The 23,421-nt window shown below is 37.4% G+C and overlaps 1 protein-coding gene across 1 annotated transcript in view; it reads left to right on the plus strand.

The window, feature by feature from the left end:
- zgc:113232 (uncharacterized protein LOC541546 homolog) overlaps nucleotides 1-22,208 on the plus strand; it is a 36,506-nt gene extending 14,298 nt beyond the window's left edge. Inside the window, exons 15-26 of the mRNA XM_038292412.1 lie at nucleotides 3,777-3,830; nucleotides 3,920-3,973; nucleotides 5,873-5,926; nucleotides 14,128-14,199; nucleotides 14,676-14,711; nucleotides 17,629-17,673; nucleotides 17,781-17,813; nucleotides 18,444-18,590; nucleotides 19,658-19,834; nucleotides 20,117-20,207; nucleotides 21,151-21,228; nucleotides 21,382-22,208. Of these exons, the coding sequence (XP_038148340.1) occupies nucleotides 3,777-3,830; nucleotides 3,920-3,973; nucleotides 5,873-5,926; nucleotides 14,128-14,199; nucleotides 14,676-14,711; nucleotides 17,629-17,673; nucleotides 17,781-17,813; nucleotides 18,444-18,590; nucleotides 19,658-19,834; nucleotides 20,117-20,207; nucleotides 21,151-21,228; nucleotides 21,382-21,587 (1,047 nt within the window). The 3' untranslated portion in view covers nucleotides 21,588-22,208. The remainder of the gene's footprint in view (nucleotides 1-3,776; nucleotides 3,831-3,919; nucleotides 3,974-5,872; nucleotides 5,927-14,127; nucleotides 14,200-14,675; nucleotides 14,712-17,628; nucleotides 17,674-17,780; nucleotides 17,814-18,443; nucleotides 18,591-19,657; nucleotides 19,835-20,116; nucleotides 20,208-21,150; nucleotides 21,229-21,381) is intronic.
- The last annotated feature ends 1,213 nt before the right edge of the window (nucleotides 22,209-23,421 follow it).

Below are 23,421 nucleotides of genomic sequence, written 5' to 3' on the forward strand. Positions count from 1 at the left end.
GTGTATTGGTGTAGTGACATTGACCCATTAAACTGAAGGCTGTTTGCATTTTAACTTCTCCACATAACCTTAATGATTCAAGTGTGTCCGACACGCTTTTTGTCACAAAGGTCCCTGGTGTGTTCAGTGTCCTTTCTGCCATTTCTTTCTTTTCAACTCTTTTAAACCTGGATTTTTTTTTTATTAGTGCACATCATAGGGGAAAACAACAGTTTGTGAGTTTTTAAATGTAATCTAATCTAATGTAAACACATACTTACATTTCAATGCATTAAATCATAAGAAATGGAAAGACCAAAATGGTCATTTCGCAATAGTCCCAACATTATTCTGTTCAGAAACCAAGTTTAGTCTGTTACATGAGTGCAGTAGGTATAGAAACCTGCTTTTTTTATCTGGTCGCCTTTGTTATCTCTAACCAACAGCTTGACACATCGAGAGAAAATTCATTTTCTGTTGGCTTTAACTGAGGCTTAACTGATTCAAGTTAGTAACATTTTTATTCTGTTGAGGATTTTTCAAGCTTTTGAAATAATTTTCTTGCACATCTACATGACACACAGGGCTGGCCCTAAATCTCTCAGTTTGAATTTGAGATGCCAAAAACCAAATTTTCTTTATTACTCTAAATACAACAGTGCATTTCTAAAGTTACTTGAAGGTAACTGGTGTCAAACTGTGAGTGAAAGTGAATGCATCTCAGAAATCATTTGGTCATTGAGTCACGCATATGAGATTTCATGGACAAGTTCCTGGAATTTCCCTGACTGTCCTCGCCTGAAAGGCATCTGTATGATTATTATAGGTATGTATATTATCTGTCAGTCATCAGCGCATTACATGTAAATAATGGTTCTCTTCTCATGGGAGTGTTTTAGACACCATATAAAAACATTACTGTGGGGCTTTTCCAAAGGCCTCACTTCATTTACTGAGAACAGAAAAACTGAAAGTGAAACCAAACCATACTGCAGGGATTTCAACATCAGTTTCATTGTGTTTAAATATAAATAAAACACATTAAAACTAAATGAAGCGGCAGAACCACTTCTGTTCTCTTTAGTTTTCAGTTTCCTTTTATTTACACAGAAGTACAGTCAGAACCTTTTGGGCCGTTGTTCTTCCAGCATGTTTCCGATTGTGGTTTCTAGTTTTATAGGTATATAAAGTGCAATTACTATTTGATGCACTGTGCAATAACCTGTTTCTCTATATTTGACACACAGTGCAATAACAATATCCATCTATATAAATACCCATGTAAACACCCTGTACAATAACCCTGTATAATAATCCTGCTAGAAAAAAATGGTGTCATATGTGGACACACTGCATATATTGTAAATATCCCATGCACCTTTATCCTCCTTTGACACGTTCTTCTTCCCCTTTGAATATTTGAGCTGATCTCCACTGATTAATAAAGTCAATCAATCAATCAATCAATCAACCAATCAATAGTTGTAGCTAGTATATGAAAACCCTTAGTATATGTACCCAGTATTTATTAAAGCTACAGTGTGTAATAATTACAGGGATATACAGTCAGAAATGTAATATATTATACATAACTATGTTATTTATCATCATCTGCGAGCTCAGCCTCTTAACCTTAATATTTGCGTTGTCTTAGAATTCGTTATTTATAATTACATAGGAGCGGGTCTCGAAGCCATGGAGGCAGACATCTTTGCGCTACGGCAGCGCAGAGCCAACAAACTAGCGATTGCGAGATCGCCAAAACGTCACAACGATGTAGAAAAAATAACGGGTATATTTATTATCTTAAGTCTACATGAAATCTATACCCTACACAGACTAATGAAATACTATCTGTAAAATTATCTATGTAAACAAACCTCATCACTTGAGAAGGTAGGTGATGTGGACGTCGTGGAAGACATTTTGTCGCGTAACGTTCGCCGTACTGTTGGGGGGGAGAAGCGGTGGGGGGGAGATGTTCATGTTGCTGCGGTCTGCCGTCTGGACGTTAGATGTTGCTAAAAATTACACACTGTAGCTTTAAGGAGACTCCAGGTCGAACTATTTAAACTTCTTAACTGCTAAGCATTTGTGCTAGGAGTAAACTGGGAATTAAGGCAAAATAAGAATGTGAAATCAAAAATGCCTGTTTTGCAATTTGTCAAAACATTTAGACCCCGTCCACACGAAGACGAACCCTGGCCTAAACGCACAAATTTTTCACCAAACCAGCCTCTCATCCACACGAAGCCGGCGTTTCGGGGGTCTGTAAACGATCTTTTTTTATTCAGCCTTCAGAGTGGGAAGATTTCGAAACGCCGTTTTCGCGTTTCCATCTTTACGCTCTAACCGCATATTTTTTTTTACACGCATGCGTCATAGCGTCGCCTCTAAACACGCATGCGCGACACATCACAACAACAATGGCGCCATTGCTGCTAATGCTACTCACCCTGCTGTCGGGCTTACAACAGAATCTTCTTCTTCTGGAATATCTCCAGGAAGAACAGAGCAATATCGACGACATAGTTCAGCACCTGAATTTGACTTAACCACGAAAATGGACCCGCAGGGCAACCATGTATAAATATTAGTGCGCATACCCAACATTTTGTCGCTTATTTTTGCTTTGGCACCACAGCGCCACTTACAGGCCTGGCATACATTTTGCAGCGTTTTCATGCATTCGTGTGGACGCTCACATTTATTTTACGCCTCCGGCAAACGTTTTGGAAAATATCAGCGTTTCGTGTTCGTTTTGACTTCGTGTGGACGGGGCCTAAATTGAAGGTTTCATAGTGGAACAGTTAAAAGCACTAATAGCCTTGAAACAAGAGGGCTGTAGATCTCTGCATGCAGTTTGAATCTTGCACCCTGGGAACAACCTTTGCATGTGACGGTTTTCTCTGGGTCATCTGGCCTTCTCCCATATTCTAAAAACATGAAAGGCCTCTCTTGATCTAAGTGTGAACGAGTGAATGATTGCTAGAGAGATTAGTAGTCTATCCAGGGTGTCCCCCACCTCTCCTGCAGTGGCCACTGGAGAGTGGGTCTGCCTGCAATGATGCATCCCTGTTACAGACAATGGAAGATTGGAGTTTGCATCACGTCAGAAGTATTAGATTTTCATTTTAATTAATACTAGCCTGGAAGATTTAATATAAAGAAAAAAAATAACACTGATTTTACTGTATGATGAAATTCTGGTATATTTTTTGTTTTTACTTCTGTTACACTTATCCGAAGATCATTACAACTGACTGGTGTTTATGACTGTATTTCATCCACAATTACGTTCAATGAACAGGGGTGTAAAAAGTTTTAATATTATTACATAAGTAGAAGTATAAATCCTACCGTTTAAGTATACTTTTGTAGAAGCTAGGGTTAGGGTAAGAAAAAGTAGAATGTATAACACAAAAGTAGAAATGAAGCGATGACACAAACGCAATAAAGAAACCAGGCCAATAAACTGTTCAAAAAAACCAAAAAAACAACTGACCTTTATTAAGAACAATCAGAAAACAAGCAAAAGAAAAGAAATTCTTTAAAATTTTGGCCTTACTGATTTTAAATATAATATTATAAAAAGATTAAACATATTAACTCATTCTTTATCACCTAAAGACTAATTTTATGCTATTGTCAGAAAACAGATGTATGGCAGCTTTTAATAATGATATAAATATTTTTTTAATGGGAATTTAAAAACACTAACAGTTCAAAAGCCTGCATTCCACCTCTGAGCTGTTTTTTTAAGTGGATCTTTCCTGTTGTTTTTTTTTTTTCCATAGGGCCCTAAGGGTTTAGGAGGTTTTCCAGGAAGTGATGGTGACCCTGGAGAGGATGTGAGTGGTTAAATCTAAGCCCTTAAAATGACAGAAAATGTCATGTCAGCTGGAGCTATCCTAAAGATTGTTTTGTTTGGCCTATTTAGGGTCCGACAGGAGTCACAGGTTCGATAGGAGAACCAGGACCGTTTGGTGTTAAGGTAACTGTTCACTTTTTAAAAGATAAATATTGCTCGGAATGATACAATTTTTGTCCTTTGGCTATCTAAGAATCGTGACAGTTTGTATACATAATTTATCTATACATTAGCTTTAAGGTTCCTTTCAGTAAAGGGTTAAGCTTAATTCAAGGCAATCTTCAGAGGCCTTTGCTTTAGTTCAGAAAGACCCACTCTAAAGACTCTGTCACACCTTGCTGATTTAGACAGCCTATGCCTGACGTCCATAAATCTCATAAAAAGCTGGCATATGCTGATATGTATAGTATTTTTATAAATTTTGGGTGTATAAATAGTGTATTCATAACGATTCCAGAACATATGTCCAACAACAGCCTGACTTATGCATAATGCATGACAGCTTATTGCCCATTAAATGATGTAAAAGCTCGAGTCCTGTCCTGAGGGGGCAGTGATGCACCCGGAGGCGTCCTGCCTGTATAAAAAGATGTATTTGATCACAGTACTAACCTAGCTGCTATATACCGCTCACCGAAAAAAGAAAGAATAAATAAATACAAAGAAAAAAGAAAATTTGCAGTCGCAGCAGATTCAGCGTCATGTCTTCTAAAAAGTTTCACCTTGTCGCTCACGCTATGATGGGGATGAAGTCTGGAGAACAGACGTTTTCCGCTTCTATACCAAAACGTTGCGTATATGCCATCAAATGGCAGCTGTAAGTTAGAAACATATTCAGTGGTTGTCTAGAACACATCAGATACGTTGATATGTGTTGGAGATAAGTTCTTGATAAGTTACGCACAAGTTTTGCACAAGTTTTGGTTAAGCTAGACGCCACGACTTATGAGTATATTACACTTAACGTATGTCAACGATCAGATAACTTACCTGTAACTTATGCCCCATGTATAGGATACACTGGCATATGTTGAAAGCATTTTGAGCATGCTCAAAAATTATTAACGTATGTCGATGTATGCTAGTGTGTTTCAGCGTACTTCAGCGATCTCATAACTTATACAAGACGTACCCATAACTTATCCAACGTATGCTAGCATTTTTGCCAGATTTTCCGTAAATCAGGCATACGCTGGTCTAAATCGTGGGCTAACATAACTGCCTTCGAATAAAAAAAAAAAAAAAAAGCTTTTATATTTATCTCCTAAGGTTGTATTCGGCTATATTCGGATTTCTTGTTTAAAGGCAGTGAATCTCTGTTGGTAAATCTTTTTCTTCTGGGATGGCTTCTTCCTGCTTTACGGAAGAGGATTAGGCCACTGGAAAAAAAAAAAAAGTTAACCGATTTTTAAATTTTATTTCAGTTTAGTATGGGAAAAAAGTCAGAATTCTGACTTTAATCTCAGATTCTGACTATCTTCTCAGAATTCTGACTGAATTTTGATATTAAAAAAAGTCAGAATTTTGAGAACAGGGGTGTAAAAAGTTTTAATATTATTACATAAGTAGAAGTATAAATCCTACCAATACTAAACTGAAATAAGATTTAATAATCAGTAAACTTATTTTTTTTCCAGTGGCCCTAATCCTCTTCCGTACTGCTTATCTTGTAGCTCTAACTCAGATAGGAAAAACCAACAGCTAGTTTTCTCTTCATAATTGATTCTCTGTACAGTTTATTGATTGTAACACAAATCTTAATGAAAGGTTCAGCTAATGTTTTACCCTCAAGGCCTGTTTTTCAGGTTCTGTAGTTCTTTGGAAATTTTGTTGCGTAACATGCTGGCAGCACTTTTGGATTTTCTTTCCAAAACAAGTCCGTCTAACAGCCTGCCATAAATAGCAATTTCTGGAAATACCACCGCTCCCCCAAACAGAAAGTCCCACTTTATTGTTTATTTGAATTCCATGTTATTATTCTTCTCATTAATTTCCAACTGTTCCTGTTCTTTTCCTGTATAGGGCAATAAAGGTGATCGTGGTGTGCGGGGACCCCGTGGTAGAGAGGGCCGAGTGGTGAGTTTAAGGAACAAGACTGTTAGTGTCTAGACATGAGAAATCTTTGTCTTCCAGAGAAAAGCCTGATGGGGTTTTTTTCTAGATAACTACTGAGTACTTTTTTTTTTTTTTTACTTTGTCTGGTTGTTTTTTATAATGGGTTTTTCTTTCACACTAATTGGGGAAATTTTTCAGCCAGACCTTAAGAAATAAATATGGTCACTTTTAATTTTATCTACTGATGTTTCATCTGATGTTAATCTCATGCACACATAAGGCATTTTCACAAAGCTAACCTGAACCATTTCATCCCTAAAACTTACCCTGAACCCTAAATCTCCTCTGGGTTGTTTGTGTTTTTTTCATTTAACTTCATTTTATTCTTTGTTGCTACTTCAATTAAAAAAAAAGATTAAAACATAAGAAAAAAGAAAACATTTTCTAATAATTTTATAATTATCTAATGAAGGTTAGGGATGTATGCCTGGATCCATAATAAAGCTTTAAGTCCTTCATGAAAGCATTTCCTCTATAAACTGAAGGAAAATTTCCTTCTTCATTAATATTTTAAAAAAAATAATAAATAAATGAAAATATAAAGATATATAAAAAAACAAATAAATAGTCATTACTGTAAGCTGCCGGTCTTAGGAAAACATAACTTGATATTAGCATTTTTTAAAATCCATAAATCTTATCAATTATGTAGATTTTGAATAGGAGGCACCCTAGAATGGACCCTTGGGGAACAATGACCAGCAGCATGTAGGAGGCTTTTGCCTACCTGGCGAATTTGAATGCGTGCGAAATGCTTTCACTGGGCAGTCGAATATCAAGTCAAGCAAAAGGTGACGGAACTGTTGAAATATTTGCAGGTTTTGCATTCGGTGTGAAGAACTTTAAAGGTACACTATGCAACCGGTGTTGATTTTCCAGCGAGGCTCCCCCCAGAGGGCGAAAGTAAAAGTGCACTGTCGTAAATATGCACAGCTGTTCTCCTGGTTTCTCCGTCAAGCCAGGCGCGTTTTTTTTTTTAGCTTAGCAGACAGGAGAACGCAACGAATTACTAATGCTGCGTTCACACCGCAGCTGGCGCGACAGAAGCAGCGAGTTTACATGCAACGTAACGTCAAGGCGCAGCAAAAGGTCCCGCGGCGCGTTTTGAGCAGCAGGCGCAGCACGTCTGAGCAGCTGAAGCAGCGCATCGGGCGCGTTTAAGCATCTGACGCAGGGAGAGAGACACAGCGCTGATGATCAGAGCGCTATCATCACTCCTCTTAAACAGTTTATTGACGCCTAAATTAACTTAAAATGCAGAAATCTGCCGGCAGAATATGCAGTTTGGATTATTTAGATGAAAAACACCTACCAGCTGCCGTGGTGAACCGCGAGGAGGCGACCAGGCCAGAGGCTGCTGATGAAGGGATCCCTACTGTCGGCGCACCGCTGGTATGTGGGGGTCTGAGCGGCTCCGAAAGAAAAAATATTGAGGGCAGGATAATAATCTGAATGAACTGACGCCACTGATTACGTTTTCAGGTGTATTTTCTCACTTAAACACATATTAAAACTACTTTATTCCAAATGATCACAGCAAATATAGCTGCAAGGCAGAGAAAGGATAGTGAAGCTCCGCCCAAAGCGCGTCAGACACACTTTTGCACCGCGCAGCCAGAGCAGCAAAGCTGCTTCAGCCGCGCGTCAGAACTAACTGGTACAAGCAGCAAAAATGAAGCAGCAGACAGGATTTTGCTGCGTCCGATGTGAACGTAGCATAACTGCACAAAGATCGCCACTGTGCTAGCAACGAGAATGCTTTTAACTGGGGGCGTGTAGCAGTTCTCGCCGTAAAGCAAGACTGACTCTCACGAGACCTCTGAGCCTGTGGGTGCGGGTCGGTGCTCCTGCAATTGCAAGTGCAGTATTTCCCCCACAGACCACCAGGGCGGCCGAGAATACCTTTGTTCAACCTGAAATGACTCATTTAATCATCCAAAACGTTATGGAACACATTAATTAACTGAAAAATGTTGCATAGTGTGCCTTTAAGAAATTGTTGTGCTGTTTAAACACTGTTATTTCAGTGATCTCACTGATGAAAAGGGGGATTGAGGCCTGTAGTTCTGCAGTAGCAGCTTGTCCAAGTCGCTGTTTTTCAAGAGCTGTTCGGCCTGGAGGAAAACACCTGGCAAAAGGGACGTGTCTTTTATTAGAGTTAAATCATGCGCTATAACAGGCAGAACTATCTGACGAAAAGGCTTGGGGGAAAAAACACTGAGATGGCATGATGAAGAGCATAGTTGGTGAACAATTTCTTTTAAGATCTTTTAAGAGTATTTGGCAGAACTGGGACATTTTGGCAAAATCTAATAGTTGGGGACACATTTTAAACTTTAATCTTTTTATTTTTTGGGTTAAGAAGTTAGCACATTTGTTGCATAATAATGCTGTTTTGTAATTACGTCACTAACTAGAGCGTCTGCTAACACCATTAGCTGCAAACCTACACCATTTGATGCAAACGGTGAAAAACTTTGATTATGGTGTAAATATTTAGAAAACTATTCAACATGATTTCCAATGCTGACAGCATTATATAGTTATTTGTTACTTCTTAAATTATTCTGAAAACTAAATCTGTTTTGCTGTGTATATACTTTCACAAAATTGCACACAAGAGGCGGCAGGTGACAAAGGGATGGAAGAGGGGGCGTTAGGACAGGATTTCAGCTGGAGTGGAGGAGGCGGTGCTGTGGCTTGTTACACTTCTTATCTTGGTCTGCAGACAGTGCTAAACAGCCCACCTAGTGGTAAGCAGTGTTGGGCATGTTACTTTGAAAAAGTAATTAGTAATAGTTACTAGTTAGTTCTCCCAAAAAGTAACTGAGTCACTCCACAATAAAAGTAACTAGTTACTAGTAAAAGTAACTATTGCTTTACTTTTGTGTTTCTCGCCCCCGTAACCCTCACCACCTGGTCCCCACCTTCTCTCCGTGTGTTTCAAAAGGCAGCTGAATAGAGTTGACGACAAAGACAAGAACCTGCAGAGAGGTTTGCGTTTATTGCAACTCAACGTAAATGACATCACGGGGGAACGCTATCTGATGGGCCTATAAACCCCGTCAGATAGCGTTTCCCTCTTTTTAATACTCTCAGGCTCAAATTAAGTTGTAGCAGCAAGAAAAATCTGATATTTTGAGAAAATGATCATATGGGGTAGTATAGGGTGACCAAACGTCTGTATTTCCCGGGACATGTCCGTATTTCACGTCCTGTCCCGGGCGTCCCTGGTTTATTTTTTAGAAAGTGAGGAAATGTCCTGATTTTTTAAATTACCTTAATTGGACCATTAAATTTACAGGCACTAGGGCACTGCGCACGACGCTGCGTGTGACGTAATCCCTGAGCCGCGTCAGTGCGGGCAGCCCTGTTCTTAATCAGAATATAGATTGCGTGGCTGTCAGTACGCCAACATCATGCAAAATCGCAAATGTATGTTTACTGACGATTTACAAAAGAGTTTCCCCGCTTTCTGACTGGGTCGAGACACATTGGAAGGCCTTGTGCACAGTGTGCAAAGCAGGCACATATGTCTCCCATATGTCCAATGGGATCTGAAAAGCCACCTGGACACTGAAAGTAAAGATAGTCTATTGATATGTTTGTTCGTTTTTGGTACATTTTGAGTTATTTTTGCTACACAAGAGGTATTTTTTGTTAATTAGCTCATTTGTTAATTTATTTTTTCCAATAGCCTACAGAACAGACATTATTTCGTTCATTGCTGAGGCTGAGTATCATCTGTTATTGGGAGTTGAGAGTTATTGTTAACTTTTATTGTTAAGTGAGGGATGTTTAGATGAGACATTATTTCTTTCATTGTGCTATTCATTCATTACAGGAATTGTTAAGCATTTTTAATAAATACATTTTGAATAAATGTATTGTTTGTTATTGGAGTTATTGCTGTTGACTTTTACTGAAAAGCATTTTTGATAAATCAACTGTAAATATAATGTTATTGTAGGATTACGTAGGCCTATGTTAAGTGAGTGCATGCCACAGACACCCCCGCTCCAAGGTGTCCTGGTTTTTCCAAATGAAAATATGGTCACCCTAGGGTAGTTACATACAATTCATTGCATTTGAGAGACCCTCAAATGCAATGAATTCTAGGATGTTGCAGATTTTCAACAGTGGCCCAGAGTGGTAAATTAACACTGTAGACTGAATCTGATATGAACGTTAACTTTATTTGAATGTTGCAAACAACAAATTAACAAAACAAAATTGGAAAAACAAATTCTCTCACAAAATTAGAGACAAGTTTTTCTCAAACTTTTTCTCCACCGACATCTCAAAACCTCTTGAGAAGGCCGTTTCTGTTAAACTGTTTCTAAGAAATATAGGCAAAATAGTAGATAAAGCATGTTGCATCCATTGGTACCTGTTTGGGCACACATTGCAAATCCACAACATTGAAATCGAGATGCCTCTGGTGAAAAACCCCAGAGGAGATCAAATCTACTAATAAGCATGTGTCATATCTATACACATTCATGATTCATCTTATGTAATATTGATTTCAAAATAATGGAAATCGGTAGTGATACTTAGATGAAATTGGTGCTTAGAAAATCTGTTTCAGTGACACCCAGGACTCAGCCATTTTGAAAGTGAGTCAGCAGTGCTATCTGGTGAGCTGGAGAGAAATTGTTTGTTGCATATGCACAACTAAGTCCTTCTGTTTTACTTCTGAATAACAAAAGCTCTTAAATACGGATGTGGAGTAATTAGCTAAGTGTCATTTAGCTGTTGCAAATCTGCAACATCTGCCTGGAGAGGGTTAACATGGGGGAACGGTATCTGATGCGGTGTAAATATTCATCAGGCTGCATTACCTCTACTCATGGGTGTGAAGTTTTTTAACAGGGCGTTCAGATCTGGTGAGTGTATGAAATTAATAACTGGGGATGTCTAATCCTGTGTGTTCGGGTTGTTATAGTAACGGTGTTAGTAACGCCGTTACTCCCATCACTGGTGGTAAGATTTTGATTTTACTGTAGTTCCTTTTACAATCTCTGACTCACTGAGTCACTGACTTTCAAGAATAATGAAATATTCTGATGAATAATAAAACAATCAATCAATAAACCTTTAATGTTTATGCATCTGTAATGAATTACAGCCAACTCATCTCAGTTAATCGTGGCTTATTAACAGAAACCCAGCCAGTTTCATTTAGGGTTTGTTTTAAATGAAATGAAATTCTCGCTGGGTGTCCCCCACTTTTGGTTTAGTTTTTTTTTTTTATTCTTTGTAACTTCCTTTAGTTTTGCATAAAAGGGTTATTCTTGTGTATCGGCAGTCTTTAGGAAGTCCTAACATCTGGTATTCGAATTGACAGATCGAAAAGGAAGTGAGAACAGTCTGCTTTCTTGTGAAACAAGAAAATACCTTTTCAGTAATGATAGTCATTCTAATTTCAATCTGATGCTTATTGAAGTGCATTTACCTGTAAAAGCAATGATTACATTTGATAGCTAGTTTAACCAAAAACTTAATCATGTATGACCTTAACTTAAAATCTCTGTTTCTAAGTTTAATAGTACAATTTTAGATCATAAAGATTTTAACTGATCAATCAATAGAGTCCTTTTATTAATGCAGCAGTTAATCAGGTTTTAGAGAATTTTTTTATACATCCTGATAGATATATAATAGTAAAACCTTTTATAATATAAATGTGTCAGTGAGGGCATATTGGTCAGCAGCTGTGTGGGCGTGAATGTCAACATAACCAGTGACCTTATCATCTGAAACATGAGGGACTTCCCCTTAAAGACAAAAATATTAACACTCTGATCAACATGATTGTGTCTTATAAAGGTTATTATTTGAGCTTTTGCCAAAAGCCCTTTTGTGTGTTTTGACTGTACTGCATTTTAAGTCTAATCTCTGAATGTTTGACTGAATGAATGACTCCAGTGAATTTCAAACCATGGTCGATAATTCCCTACATGAGGCTCATGCAGCAGAACTGTAAATTATTCTTATTGGTTTATTTATGTACTGAACTGAGGTTCTAGACCAGGGGTCTTTAATTCCGGTCCTGGAGGTCAAGGGTTCTGCACCTTTCAGATGGGTCTCTGCTTCCCTACAACTAAATCAAATGGCTGAAATATCTCCTCAGCATTTTTTTTAGACCTAGACAATTTTTATTGAAATTTCGTTTTGTACAGCTTACAGACAGTAAATAAGCAGCAACTGAGCCGTGAAAAGAACATTTCCATTCCATAAAGTGCAGCAGTGATCGAGTGTAAACAGTGTGGGAGAAAAAATGTGGTGCAAAACGCACTGATATGGAAGTTCAGATCATTTCAAGACAAATATATATGGTGCAAATATGCAGAATATTGGTTTGTTGTTATCAGTGTGATGCAGAGTCTGTGACTTGATTCAGAGTTTTTTCAATAGTTCAGCAGTCTGATGGCGGTGGGGAAGAAGCCGTTGCAGAATCTGCTGGCCCTGCATCCAATGCTGCAAAGCCTCTTCCCAGAGGGCAGCAGGGAGGAGGCTTGTAGTCTTTTTCACCTTTCGTCCTTCTAATGACCTGATTATTTAACTTTAAGATACTGGAGACTGGATCTCTAGGACTGGAGATGAAGACCCCTGTTATAGACCATCAGAGAGTAGAAGTGGGAAAACAGTCTTCCAGCTTTGTATGCATACAGAGCAAAGATCGACCGATACGGTTTATTCTAACACCAATCTAACCGATCCTCAATTTGTGCTGCCAATATTTTTTGGTTGACTCTTGAAGCCAGTATTTCTTTGTCCATGTAGTACATGATAAAAATGACACAACATAGACAAACGTTAGAGTCTCAATTTAAACAAAAAGGTAACATTTATGAACCAATCAAACAAAATAACAGGGATGGAAGGAAAGGGCGATGCATGCGCTTTACTTGATCTTTATTTGATTTTGCCCATTCTGCTTCACAAAATAGCTCAAGCTTAGTCAGATAAGAAATCCTCCATTAGACCTTTAAAGGTATAGTGGAGGATTTATGCAAATCCTTTAAAAGACCCGTCCTCTCCACTTTAAACAAAAAAATGAGCATGCACGAGCCTATTGCATCGCTCATACACACTTTCTTTCCAAAAGAAAATTTGCAATTTTTCCACTATGTCAGACTCACCGCTGGTAAATGAAAAAGGGGACGAGCACGTAAATATATCACCATTGATATATCACCATGACAATTAGGAGGACCACTTATTTTGATGATGAACATCCTCCACTCTACCTTTAACTTTGCATTTTTTCAGAACTTTAAACCATAGCATATTTCTGCTATGAGGCAGGCAGTGCTCTCCTCCTAATATAACACTTTGCATGAGACAGCACCTTCGTCCACATGTTTGTTGAGTCTCAAACAGCTTGTGGCAGACATTGGCGTTTTCATGTCTACAGACTCTCCCACCTGAGTTTTGGATCTTTGTAGCTCCTCCAGAGTTACCTTTTAGTTTCTTTACAAAGGAATGTTCTTGTTGCTCTTGCTGTTGATACATATACTGTTTTTTCTCTTATATTTTACAAACATGGACTCTATTTACTGTTTAGACGAACTGTGAAGGCAGCTGATGTTTTTGTTTAGAGGTGTCGCAATAAATGGGATTGAATATAAAAGAACAAAATCCTAATAAAGTTAGGATAAAGGATTGTGGAACATGGATTATCTTGGAAAGCTGTGGACTCAGTTTAACATTGTTGCTTAAAAGTTTAACGTCACTCTTTGTTTCTTAAATCAAACTTCTTTTTCTAAATCTATTCATAAATATTTGCAAATAATTGTTACTGCTGCAAAATTACCTGTGTTAGCTGCTAGATATTCAAGTTTCCTGAAAGTTTTCTTTCAAGGGATCATTAGAGTTAAGGTTATATAATTAGATTTCATCAAACAGAACCTTAAAAAAAATGGTTTCTTTAGTTTGGTTCTTCAATTTTCTTTTATAAGTTGCAACCAGTGATTTGATTCTTGGTTCTCTCCTAATATACATCAGTTTTAAACATTTTGAGTTGATTTATGTCATGTCAGCATTCCTAATACAGTTATTCTAGGGGTCTGTAGATGTTGATAACTAGTTTTAAAAAAAATATGTTGAAACCAAAAGATTTCAACTTAATTACATTTTTGTTTTTTGTCCAACAGGGAGATCAAGGAGAACCTGGAGATGCGGGAATACCAGGAAAACATGGACCCAAAGGTCTTCAGGGTCCAAAAGTATGTGCACAGCAAGAAATAAGATTTAAAGTTTAAATTTTAATCAGTTTTGTGTGAAAATTCATAAATCATAATGTTTTTACTGAAAACCTTTGCAAAATATGACTGAAATTATTTGAATTTGCTTTCTTACTGATTTTAAGATCAGTTTTAAAAACTGCAAAACAAAAAAATATATTCTTTTTAATTGCAAATTATCAAAATTTGCTATAATCCAAATATCCAGAATGCTATGATTAGATGGATTTTTCTTTATCTTTTTAATCTTTAGATTTCCAGGTTGCACTTATTTCTTTTTTTGATTCATTTTATTTGTTAGGTCTATGTCAAAATCATCTGGAACTTCAGACGCCTATCTATGAAAATGTTTTTGTGACAGGATGTTATATTAGTTTACTTTGGAAATAAACTGATTATTTTTTTTTTTTTTTTTACATTTAAAAAGTTTCTATGTTTTACAAATTTATTTTTTCTAGGGGGGCAAAGGAGAGACAGGACCTGATGGGGTGAAGGTGAGTTTTATAAAAATGTGTTCTTTGCTTTCAACAATAATATATAAATGAAACTCTATATGTTTTTGATGTATCTCTTTGTATTATAGGTTCATTTGAACTGGTCCCTCTCAGAAACACGTTATTATGTTTAAAAAGTTACAATATTAATTGTAACTTAATGTTCAATTCCAAATTTTTTCTCTAAAATCCAATTGTTTTGCCTTGTTTTTCACATTTCCATATATGCGACTTGTATGTAATCTCCTGTGTGAACTGCATTCATACAACAAAATGTCCTGCATGTACAGTAAAGGATGCAATGATGTCACAAGCAAGCGAGCATGCTCTGTGTTTACGGAACTGAAAACATGGATAGTAGTGCTGGAGCACATCTTGCAATCTTTCATCTCTTTTCCAACCAGAAACGAGTAAATTATTGATGCATTCTTTTCCAGAAAGTTGAAAATAAAGACTGCTGTCTGCGTTTTTTTCCTTCATGGTTTTTGTTTTACTTCCCACTTATGCATAGCACGACGAAGAATAGTGACCTTTGTTGAGTATTAATGGCGTTCAGGTCGGATGAATGCGACCTGGCCGTTCAGACAAAGGTCACATTTGAAAAGATCAGATTTGTATCGGATTCAGGACCACATAGCTAAGGCTACAGTCACACAGCAGCTTGAAGTGACACAAATCTGATTTTTTCCAGTATGACCCAGGCCTATTGGCTATGTGGTCCTGAATCTGTTACAAATCTGATCTTTTCAAATGTGACCTGTGTCTGAACTGCCAGGTCCCATTAATCCAAGCTGAAAGTCATTAATACTAAATGGTCACTATTCTGCAGACGATAATACGGAGAACCGTCTTTATTTTCAACCATCTTGAAAAGATTGTATTGTTGATGCACGGCTGAGGTTAGAAATGAAATTAAAGATTGCAAGACGTGCTCCAGCTTTACCATCCATGTTTACTTCCGTAAACATAGCGCACACTTGCCTGTGATGTCATTATATCCCCTTCTGTGCATACTTAAATTGTAAGCGCACTTAAGTTGTATGAATGCAGTTCACACAGGAGTTCACATATTTTTGGAAATGTGAACGACCATGCAAAGGAATAGTATTTCACAAACAAATCGGAATTGAGCGTTACGGCCTGCAGTGTGAATATAGCCTAAGTGGCCTTTGAACAAGTTGCATTTGAACAAATTTGATCTGTGTTTTTTAGAATGTCATGACAAGATCAGATACAGGTCGCATATTGGCCGCAAAATCGGATTTGGGTGACTTCAGCAGGAAGTGTGAACATAACCTAAGACATTCCTTCTGGCCATGAATGGTTGTGTCTGACCGGGGAGGCAGAGGAGCTTGCTTTTCCACACTAATTATCTGTGTCATATTTTAATGCCATAGTGACAGTTTTTAAAAATATGTAAATAAAAAAAAAAAATTCAAGTTACTAAGTGCAGCTTTAAATCTTGGTATTTGCATGTATTTAATAATAATCCAAATGTTATAGCTACAATTTTTTCATCTTTAAAAATAAGACATAAGAACATTTGGACTGGTGCAGAAAAAAGTATTCATATAACAGAAAGAAATAGTATATCTAGATAGTTAATATTTCTTTTATTTTGACGGGCCCAACATATCAAAATATTTACTTCTGGTTACGATGCCAGCCTGAACACAAAAGGGTTCTGCACCAAAAGTTAAAACAGGTTAAAAATCATCAGGGATGGAGCTCAGGTCCTGCCGGATCTTAGTAACGTTGTCTTTGCGTTGCTTTTTATTTTTTGACAATTTAGCCAAAAGAAAAAACAAAGGTGAACATTGGGACCGTTAAACTAACGAGCTCAAAGCCATGAGATGCATTTTTCCTTCTGGACAGGTAAACAGGCTGGCAAACATTAAAATTGAAGGTTGAAACGAGATCAGGCGAGCACAAGTGTGCCACCAGCTGACCCGGGGGAGTCAAACTTGTAGCTATCAGATTTTTAAATAGTCTTTGAAATTCTGAAATATTTTGGTTAATTAAGTTCAAATTGTATATCTTTGATCTAAAAACTCTGAACCTTGAGTTTAGCGACAGTTGGTCAAATCACATAAATTAAAATTCTGGTTCTGGTAGACCTTTGAACACAGAAAGTGCATTACAGTTTGTTGCATCTGTAGCTGCATAGCTACAGACACAGGATACTCACTCTGACTGCAGGCCTATGTTAAAAAAAGTCAACTTTGGGGATGTTTGGGTCTGAACTGCACCAGAAAGGAATGTACATAAAAGCTGGTTTGGTTTTACAAAACCCAAACAATCAGATGTATGTGCTTTACTCGCCTGAGGAGCACATGACACCATGACACCTTATGAGAGGCTGTGTGATGTTCTACTGAAAGGCATGAGACTGTCATGATCTGTGTCAGCAATGAAAAAAGATAATTAATGAAGGGAACATTAAGAAAACGAGAAAAGTTCTTTGCTTGTAGGAACTTTTAGATAATAAAGATTTAAAAGCACAGATGTGTATCTGTCAGATTTGAGCTTTTATTTTATTGAATATGCTGCATTGGGATCTATAGAGTCTCATAAATCAGGATCATGTTTTTTCATGCAACGTTTTACACAATGCACCATGTGAACTAGAAGGAGATCTGGAATGGACCCAGTCACCTCGTGATTGAAGGATAATCAGTTAAACTCGCGAGGAACATGCAATACTGTGTGACAACAAAGGTCAAACTTCAAACCAGCAAATCTCCCCGTGCCAAAAAGGGAAATCCCTATCTTGTGTTGACATTTTTCTTTTTGGTTGCCCTTCTCTATGTTTGAGCTTAAGTAAACTACAATCTGTCAGATGATGTTTTTGTGAAACTTATGACTAATCGAGTCTTCCTCTTTTTATCGATGCTTCTTTTGTTGACATGTTTTTTAGGGGGCAGCTGGGACGAAAGGTCTCAAGGGAGAGAACGGCCAAAAGGTAATTAAAATGTGACAAAGCTGTGCTTTCATTAAGTTTACGCTGCTCCTCTTTTACACTCCGAGACTTTTTACGTATTTCTACATTTTTCTTTGTTCACCTTTCAGGGAGGAAAGGGTGACCGTGGAGACAAAGGAGAGGTGATCTAAGTGATTCTGATGTATTTACAGTCACAGCAGGTGCAGGAATGCATTGATCTGGAAAAAACAGACTCTACCTTTGTCAATGTCAAATAATCCTTTGTTCATACTGAAAATATCACCTATCAGTATTATTAGTTCACTTGTTGCCTTTAGGTTAAAAAAACAGAAGCTGTATTCAGACAAATTTAAAGAAACATACCTCTATCCTTATTTTTATTTCCTCAAAAGTTAATATATTAAATTTATGTATTTCAACCAAAGTACAATCTCTTTTTTAGGGACAAAAATTTGGCAAACAGATGATGGACAAGTACAATTGCAGTTTACCATAAGTCTTTTCTAAAGTAGATTAAAAAAATGTATCTTGATGAACAATTTCATCTTAATTATTATCCTTTCTGGTTGAGATGGAGTGAATTGTCAAAAAAAAAAATCAGATTAAGGATATTGTTGCTTGAATCCAATTATCACACAAACATGTATTAGTAAAGATGTTAAAGATGCTGAGAAAATTGCACCTTATTTGCAACAAATCAGAAATCCAGGAGTCTATGAGCAGAAAAAACTAAACAATTGTTTTGTCTCTACTTTTCTTTTCTTGCTTTAATCACATTTTTTTCCTGAAAGCGAGGACCAAAGGGCGCACCGGGCCGTATCGGCGTCCCGGGTCCTGTTGGACCGCCTGGTGGCCCTGGCCCCAGAGGAGGCCGCGGTCCAACCGGTGATCCCGGTGGCAGGGGCAGAGCAGGACCGAAAGGAGTTCTAGGTCCAGCTGTGAGTAACTAAATGTAGAAGCTTGACTCTTGAAATGTTTGAAGCAGGAGTTTAAAGGCCAAAAATCAGAAGAAATCCTAAAGACAAACTTAACTTACTTTTGCTGCATTCTTTCTTTCCTGCTAAAGTTTAATAAGTGATGAGAAACTTTTTTTGATTCCTGAAGCCTTACTCTAATTAGTTTTGTTCAAACATGTTGATGTTTTTCCGTAAAAATTCAAAAAATATCCACTGGACTTGGTTTTCAAGATTTGAAGACGTTTCGCCACCTCTCCAGGAAGCTTTATCAATTCAAATGTCTGGATCCGCAGTGAGTTTGAGTCTTATATGGACAAGGCCTTGTATCGCTTGGAAACATAATGGTAACCGATGAATGGGTCGTTTAGTTCCATCGTTAGCCTGTAATATCTGAACCTGTCTATGGGTCGGTCGTTAAGGAGGTATTGTTCACCGGCTGGAGCGGGTAGGTCCCTGGAGCGGGTAGGTCCCTCGTTTTTGGAAGCTGGAATCTGAGTCCACCACCTCTGTTTAAAGTTGGTTTTTCCAAAAACATACAATTCAATCATAGACATGATCCCTTCCAGATATCACCAAACCCCCCACCCCATCACAGAGGAACGAGGGACCTAACCGCTCCAGCGGGTGAACAATACCTCCTTAACGACCGACCCTTAACAATCATAGACAGGTTTCAGGTATTACAGGAGACAATCCCCCCCCTTAATGGCAATCCCCCCTTTAACGACCGACCCCTAGGATCATAGACAGGTTCAGATATTACAGGCTAACGATGGAACTAAACGACCCATTCATCGGTTACCATTTGCATGTTTCCAAGCAATACAAGGCGTTGTCCATATAAGACTCAAACTCACTGCGGATCCAGACATTTGAATTGAGAAAGCTTCCTGGAGAGGTGGCGAAACGTCTTCAAATCTTGAAAACCAAGTCCAGTGGATATTTTTTGAATTTTTACGGGATGACTATGACCTGGATGACCGAGAACCTTCATCAGCATGTTGATGTTTTGTATCAGAAGATAATCTGGGTTGTTTTTGCTCCTGAAGGGTCCTGGTCTGACGGACGAGCAGGTCCTGCAGCTCTGCCAAGGCGTGGTCACAGCCCAGTTGGCCCAATACGCCGCATCAATCAGGGCCAAGTGCACCCAGGGCTGCCCCATCAACAACCGGACTCTGATCGGCCCTCCAGGGGCCCAAGGACCTCAGGGATCACCTGGCAAAGCTGTAAGTGCTTCTTCAGGTTCACTAATGAGACAGTTACACTCAATTTTCCTGATCTGTGGACCTGGATGGCTTCATTAGATCTGCTGAAAACAGATAAAATATTTTCAAATTAGCTTCAGCTCCCATACAGTTGTGTATTTATGATCAGTCTTTTAGAAAAATGTTGCCTTTGGTTCTGCTGTTCACAGATCATGATTTCGATTCATTCTAGGAAGTGATTTTAAAATTTGTAGGTCAGACTTTGTGGGGGAATCAAATAACATTTTTGTTTTTAATAACCAGGGTAAAGCAGGAAAACCTGGAGAGAAAGGAGCCCGAGGTGTTCAAGGTCAAAGAGGGCTGGAGGGGCAGAAAGGAGCCGAAGGCAGCAGAGGTAAATCTACCTGCAGGATGGAAAGAGACCAGCAGCTCAGACCTTTTCTAACTGATCAGTTCAGGAAAAACACAATTATTCTGCTAATTCTGCAGCTGACAAGAGCAGCTTCAGCCATAAACAACCATATTAAAGGACAATAAGACAACACATTTGGCTTATTAAAATACATCTTTACCCAAATTGAGAGAAAATAACCCAGGATCCTGTTTTCATTTATTATTTCACCCGATTTAAGGAAAAAAAATATATTATGATAATTTTATTTAACTCAGAAGGGACAAAATCTTAACAACAAAATCTGTAAAAAAAAACAAAAACATTTGCATATTAATAAGTGATCAAAGATTTCCTCCCCTCCCCATTTATCAGTATTTCCAGTAATATTGTGATTTATTTTTAATGTTAAACTGATATGAAAATGAAATCCAAGCTGCAGCTTATATCTTAATATCTCATATCTGTTTTCTTTTCCTAAAACAACATAAAATGTAATTTCTTACGTTCAAACAATGTCTTCATATCGGTTTTGTGTTATCAATACTTTTAGAAGCTTATTATTCAATTTATGATTATTTTCTAAGTAGCCACTGCGTTTTTTTTTTGGTTCTTTGTGTTTTTTCAGGTCAGCAGTGGTTTTGGGGTTTTACTCAGAGCTTTAGATGTTCTGTTTCATTTTTCACTTCCTGGATGAGACAATCAGTCTTTTAGTTTGAACTCTCCTGACTCACAATTTAAACTAGAGGTTTGGATTATTTTTTTTAATTTAATAAATGAAATCATAATTTAAAACCACCAGACAAAAAACAAACAAAAAAACAACAAAAACAAATGAAACCTTTGAGAGAGGAAATATATCCCAGTTGATAATTCCTCTAAATCTAAAGTTTTTTGTTTTGGCTCAAAGATTTTCCCAAACTGCTTTATGTGTTTCTCTCTGCAGGTCCAAAGGGAGCCAAAGGCATCCCAGGTGATCCAGGTAAAGGCCTGCCGGGCCCAGACGGACCACAGGGACCCAGAGGTAGAGGGATTTTATTTTTTTCTCGTTTCCATAAGGGTTTTTCAGAAAATTTTGCTTAAAAACTCTTGTAGTACCAAATAAGAGATTTGGCTTTTCCATAAAAATGTTAGAAAGCCTCTCTGAACACTTTCGATTTCCCCTAACTTTCTCCAGGTGAGCCGGGTTACTCAGCAGAACCAAGGGACGGGACTGAGGGTCCACGTGGGCCTCGTGGTTTCCCTGGCCCGGTAGGGTCACCTGGTATGGTCGGGTTCCCAGGCGTCCCGGGATTTTGTGAGATGAGGGACTGCAGTATCTATGCGCCGGTGATGCGCAAAGAGCAGGGCCTGGTGAAAGGACCTACAGCTTTAAACATCTGATCCTGAACTGAAGCTCTGTGTCATGGCAGGACAGAACTTCTGCTTTCAATGGCACATTTATCTCAGAAGCGATTTGCATTAAATAGCTTTTGGGGAGGAAACTACCCAGAAGAAGAATTGGCTGCAGGCTGATTCACTGAGAACCAAAGAATCAAATCTTCCATGTGAGCAAGAATCCTGCACAGCTAATTTAAATATAAACCAGGAAACCTTTCAACTTAGTTTATTCTATTGTAATCTTAGGAAAAAGTAAGTTATTCAAGAAAGATTCCTCCTTCAAGTTTAGTTTTGTCTCCTTTAAATAATAGGAAATCAGATTGTATGTAAATAACATGTAAAGAGTCTAAAGTTCATGTGCTGAATTTCTTTTATTTTTTGTTAGATAAACTCTAATCTTTTTTTTTTACCTGAGTGTGAAGACTAAGCTGTTATTTCTCATTTACTCACATTAAATTCATTTGTTTCTTTAAATTATATAATCGATCCCCCACCTAAAGTTTAAGCCTAACTTTTAACCATTTGATGTCATGAAATGTGCAAAAAGTGAATTTTATGGAGACATGACATTGTCTTGCAGATGAACCTTTTTTGAAATAAATCATACACATGGTTTGAAGTGTGCAAAATTTTTTATTGTTTTCTTAAAGTAAGTAAAGCAGGCATTCAAAAACATTCATTTGATCTGTTTAAAAGGCAGTTTTTGAAAAGACTATAAAAACGATAAATGGGGATTAAACATGGAGAGACACATTATTTTAATTTGATTGAGTGGGTGCATAAATTAAAATGGCACGGAGGTAAACGTAAAATTGGTCCTAATCATTTTTCATCACAATATACAGGTTCATATTGGCAAAGACTAGAAAAACAAGCTGGCAAAAGCAAATACACAAAAGCATTCTAGCTGCGCCTTCTTATCACATGTTATTTAATTCAGTTTATTTATATAGCGCAGATTCGCAACACATTTCATCTCAAGGCAGTTTACAGAGACTACTTTCACATGTTACTCGCCTCCCAAGTTACTACTTGCATCTCTGTGTTTGAATGTGGTATAAATGGTTCTGGGAGGTAGGCACGGCCAAAAAAGCACCATAGGAAATGAATCTGTTCACTAATTTAATGCTAACAAATGATTGAAAGTTGCACCATAGTTTAGCTTAATGCTGGAAAAAAAGAGGTATGGCATTTGTAAGAAATCTTGAAAGATCTGGAGCAAAAATGAGCATTACTGCAGGGTTAAATAATCATCTAAACTTCATATATTATCTTTTTAAAAGTTCACAAAGTTAGGTCTAGAAAATATTTTAGGCTATTAGTGCTTAAATTTTTGTTTTTAATTAAACATTACACTTCACATGGTTTTGCGCAGAAAAATAAGTTGATTTTTTTAATTAAAAATATCTATATAATATAGCTGGTTTGGTTATGTATTTAACTGCAATAATTTGGAATATTTCATCCTTCAAGTAACAAAACATAATATAAAGTTAAAAGGCAGTTTGCCGAAGCTAACAGAAAACTTTGGCACAAAAAACACCTGAGAACAAATAAAAGGAGACAAAATACAATACATCTGACATTCAAAGGGGGTTTATATAAACATAGTGCAATTAAAAGCATATATAATATTAAGAGTAACTTTTATTCTGTATAATACTATGTCAGTATTTTACCAAGTGTTTTCAGATGGGATGTTTTTTTTTTCTTAATTCTTGAATCACTTAATGGATTGATAATTTTTTATTAACCTCTTACACCCTTAGGGGGTATAAATAAATTTCTGCGTGACAAAAACACACAAAAGTAAATCACTTATAGCCTCACAGCTATT

This window comes from Cyprinodon tularosa, unplaced genomic scaffold (genome assembly GCF_016077235.1).
Source record: "Cyprinodon tularosa strain WSP-4 unplaced genomic scaffold, ASM1607723v1 ctg311, whole genome shotgun sequence".
Taxonomy (NCBI): domain Eukaryota; kingdom Metazoa; phylum Chordata; class Actinopteri; order Cyprinodontiformes; family Cyprinodontidae; genus Cyprinodon; species Cyprinodon tularosa.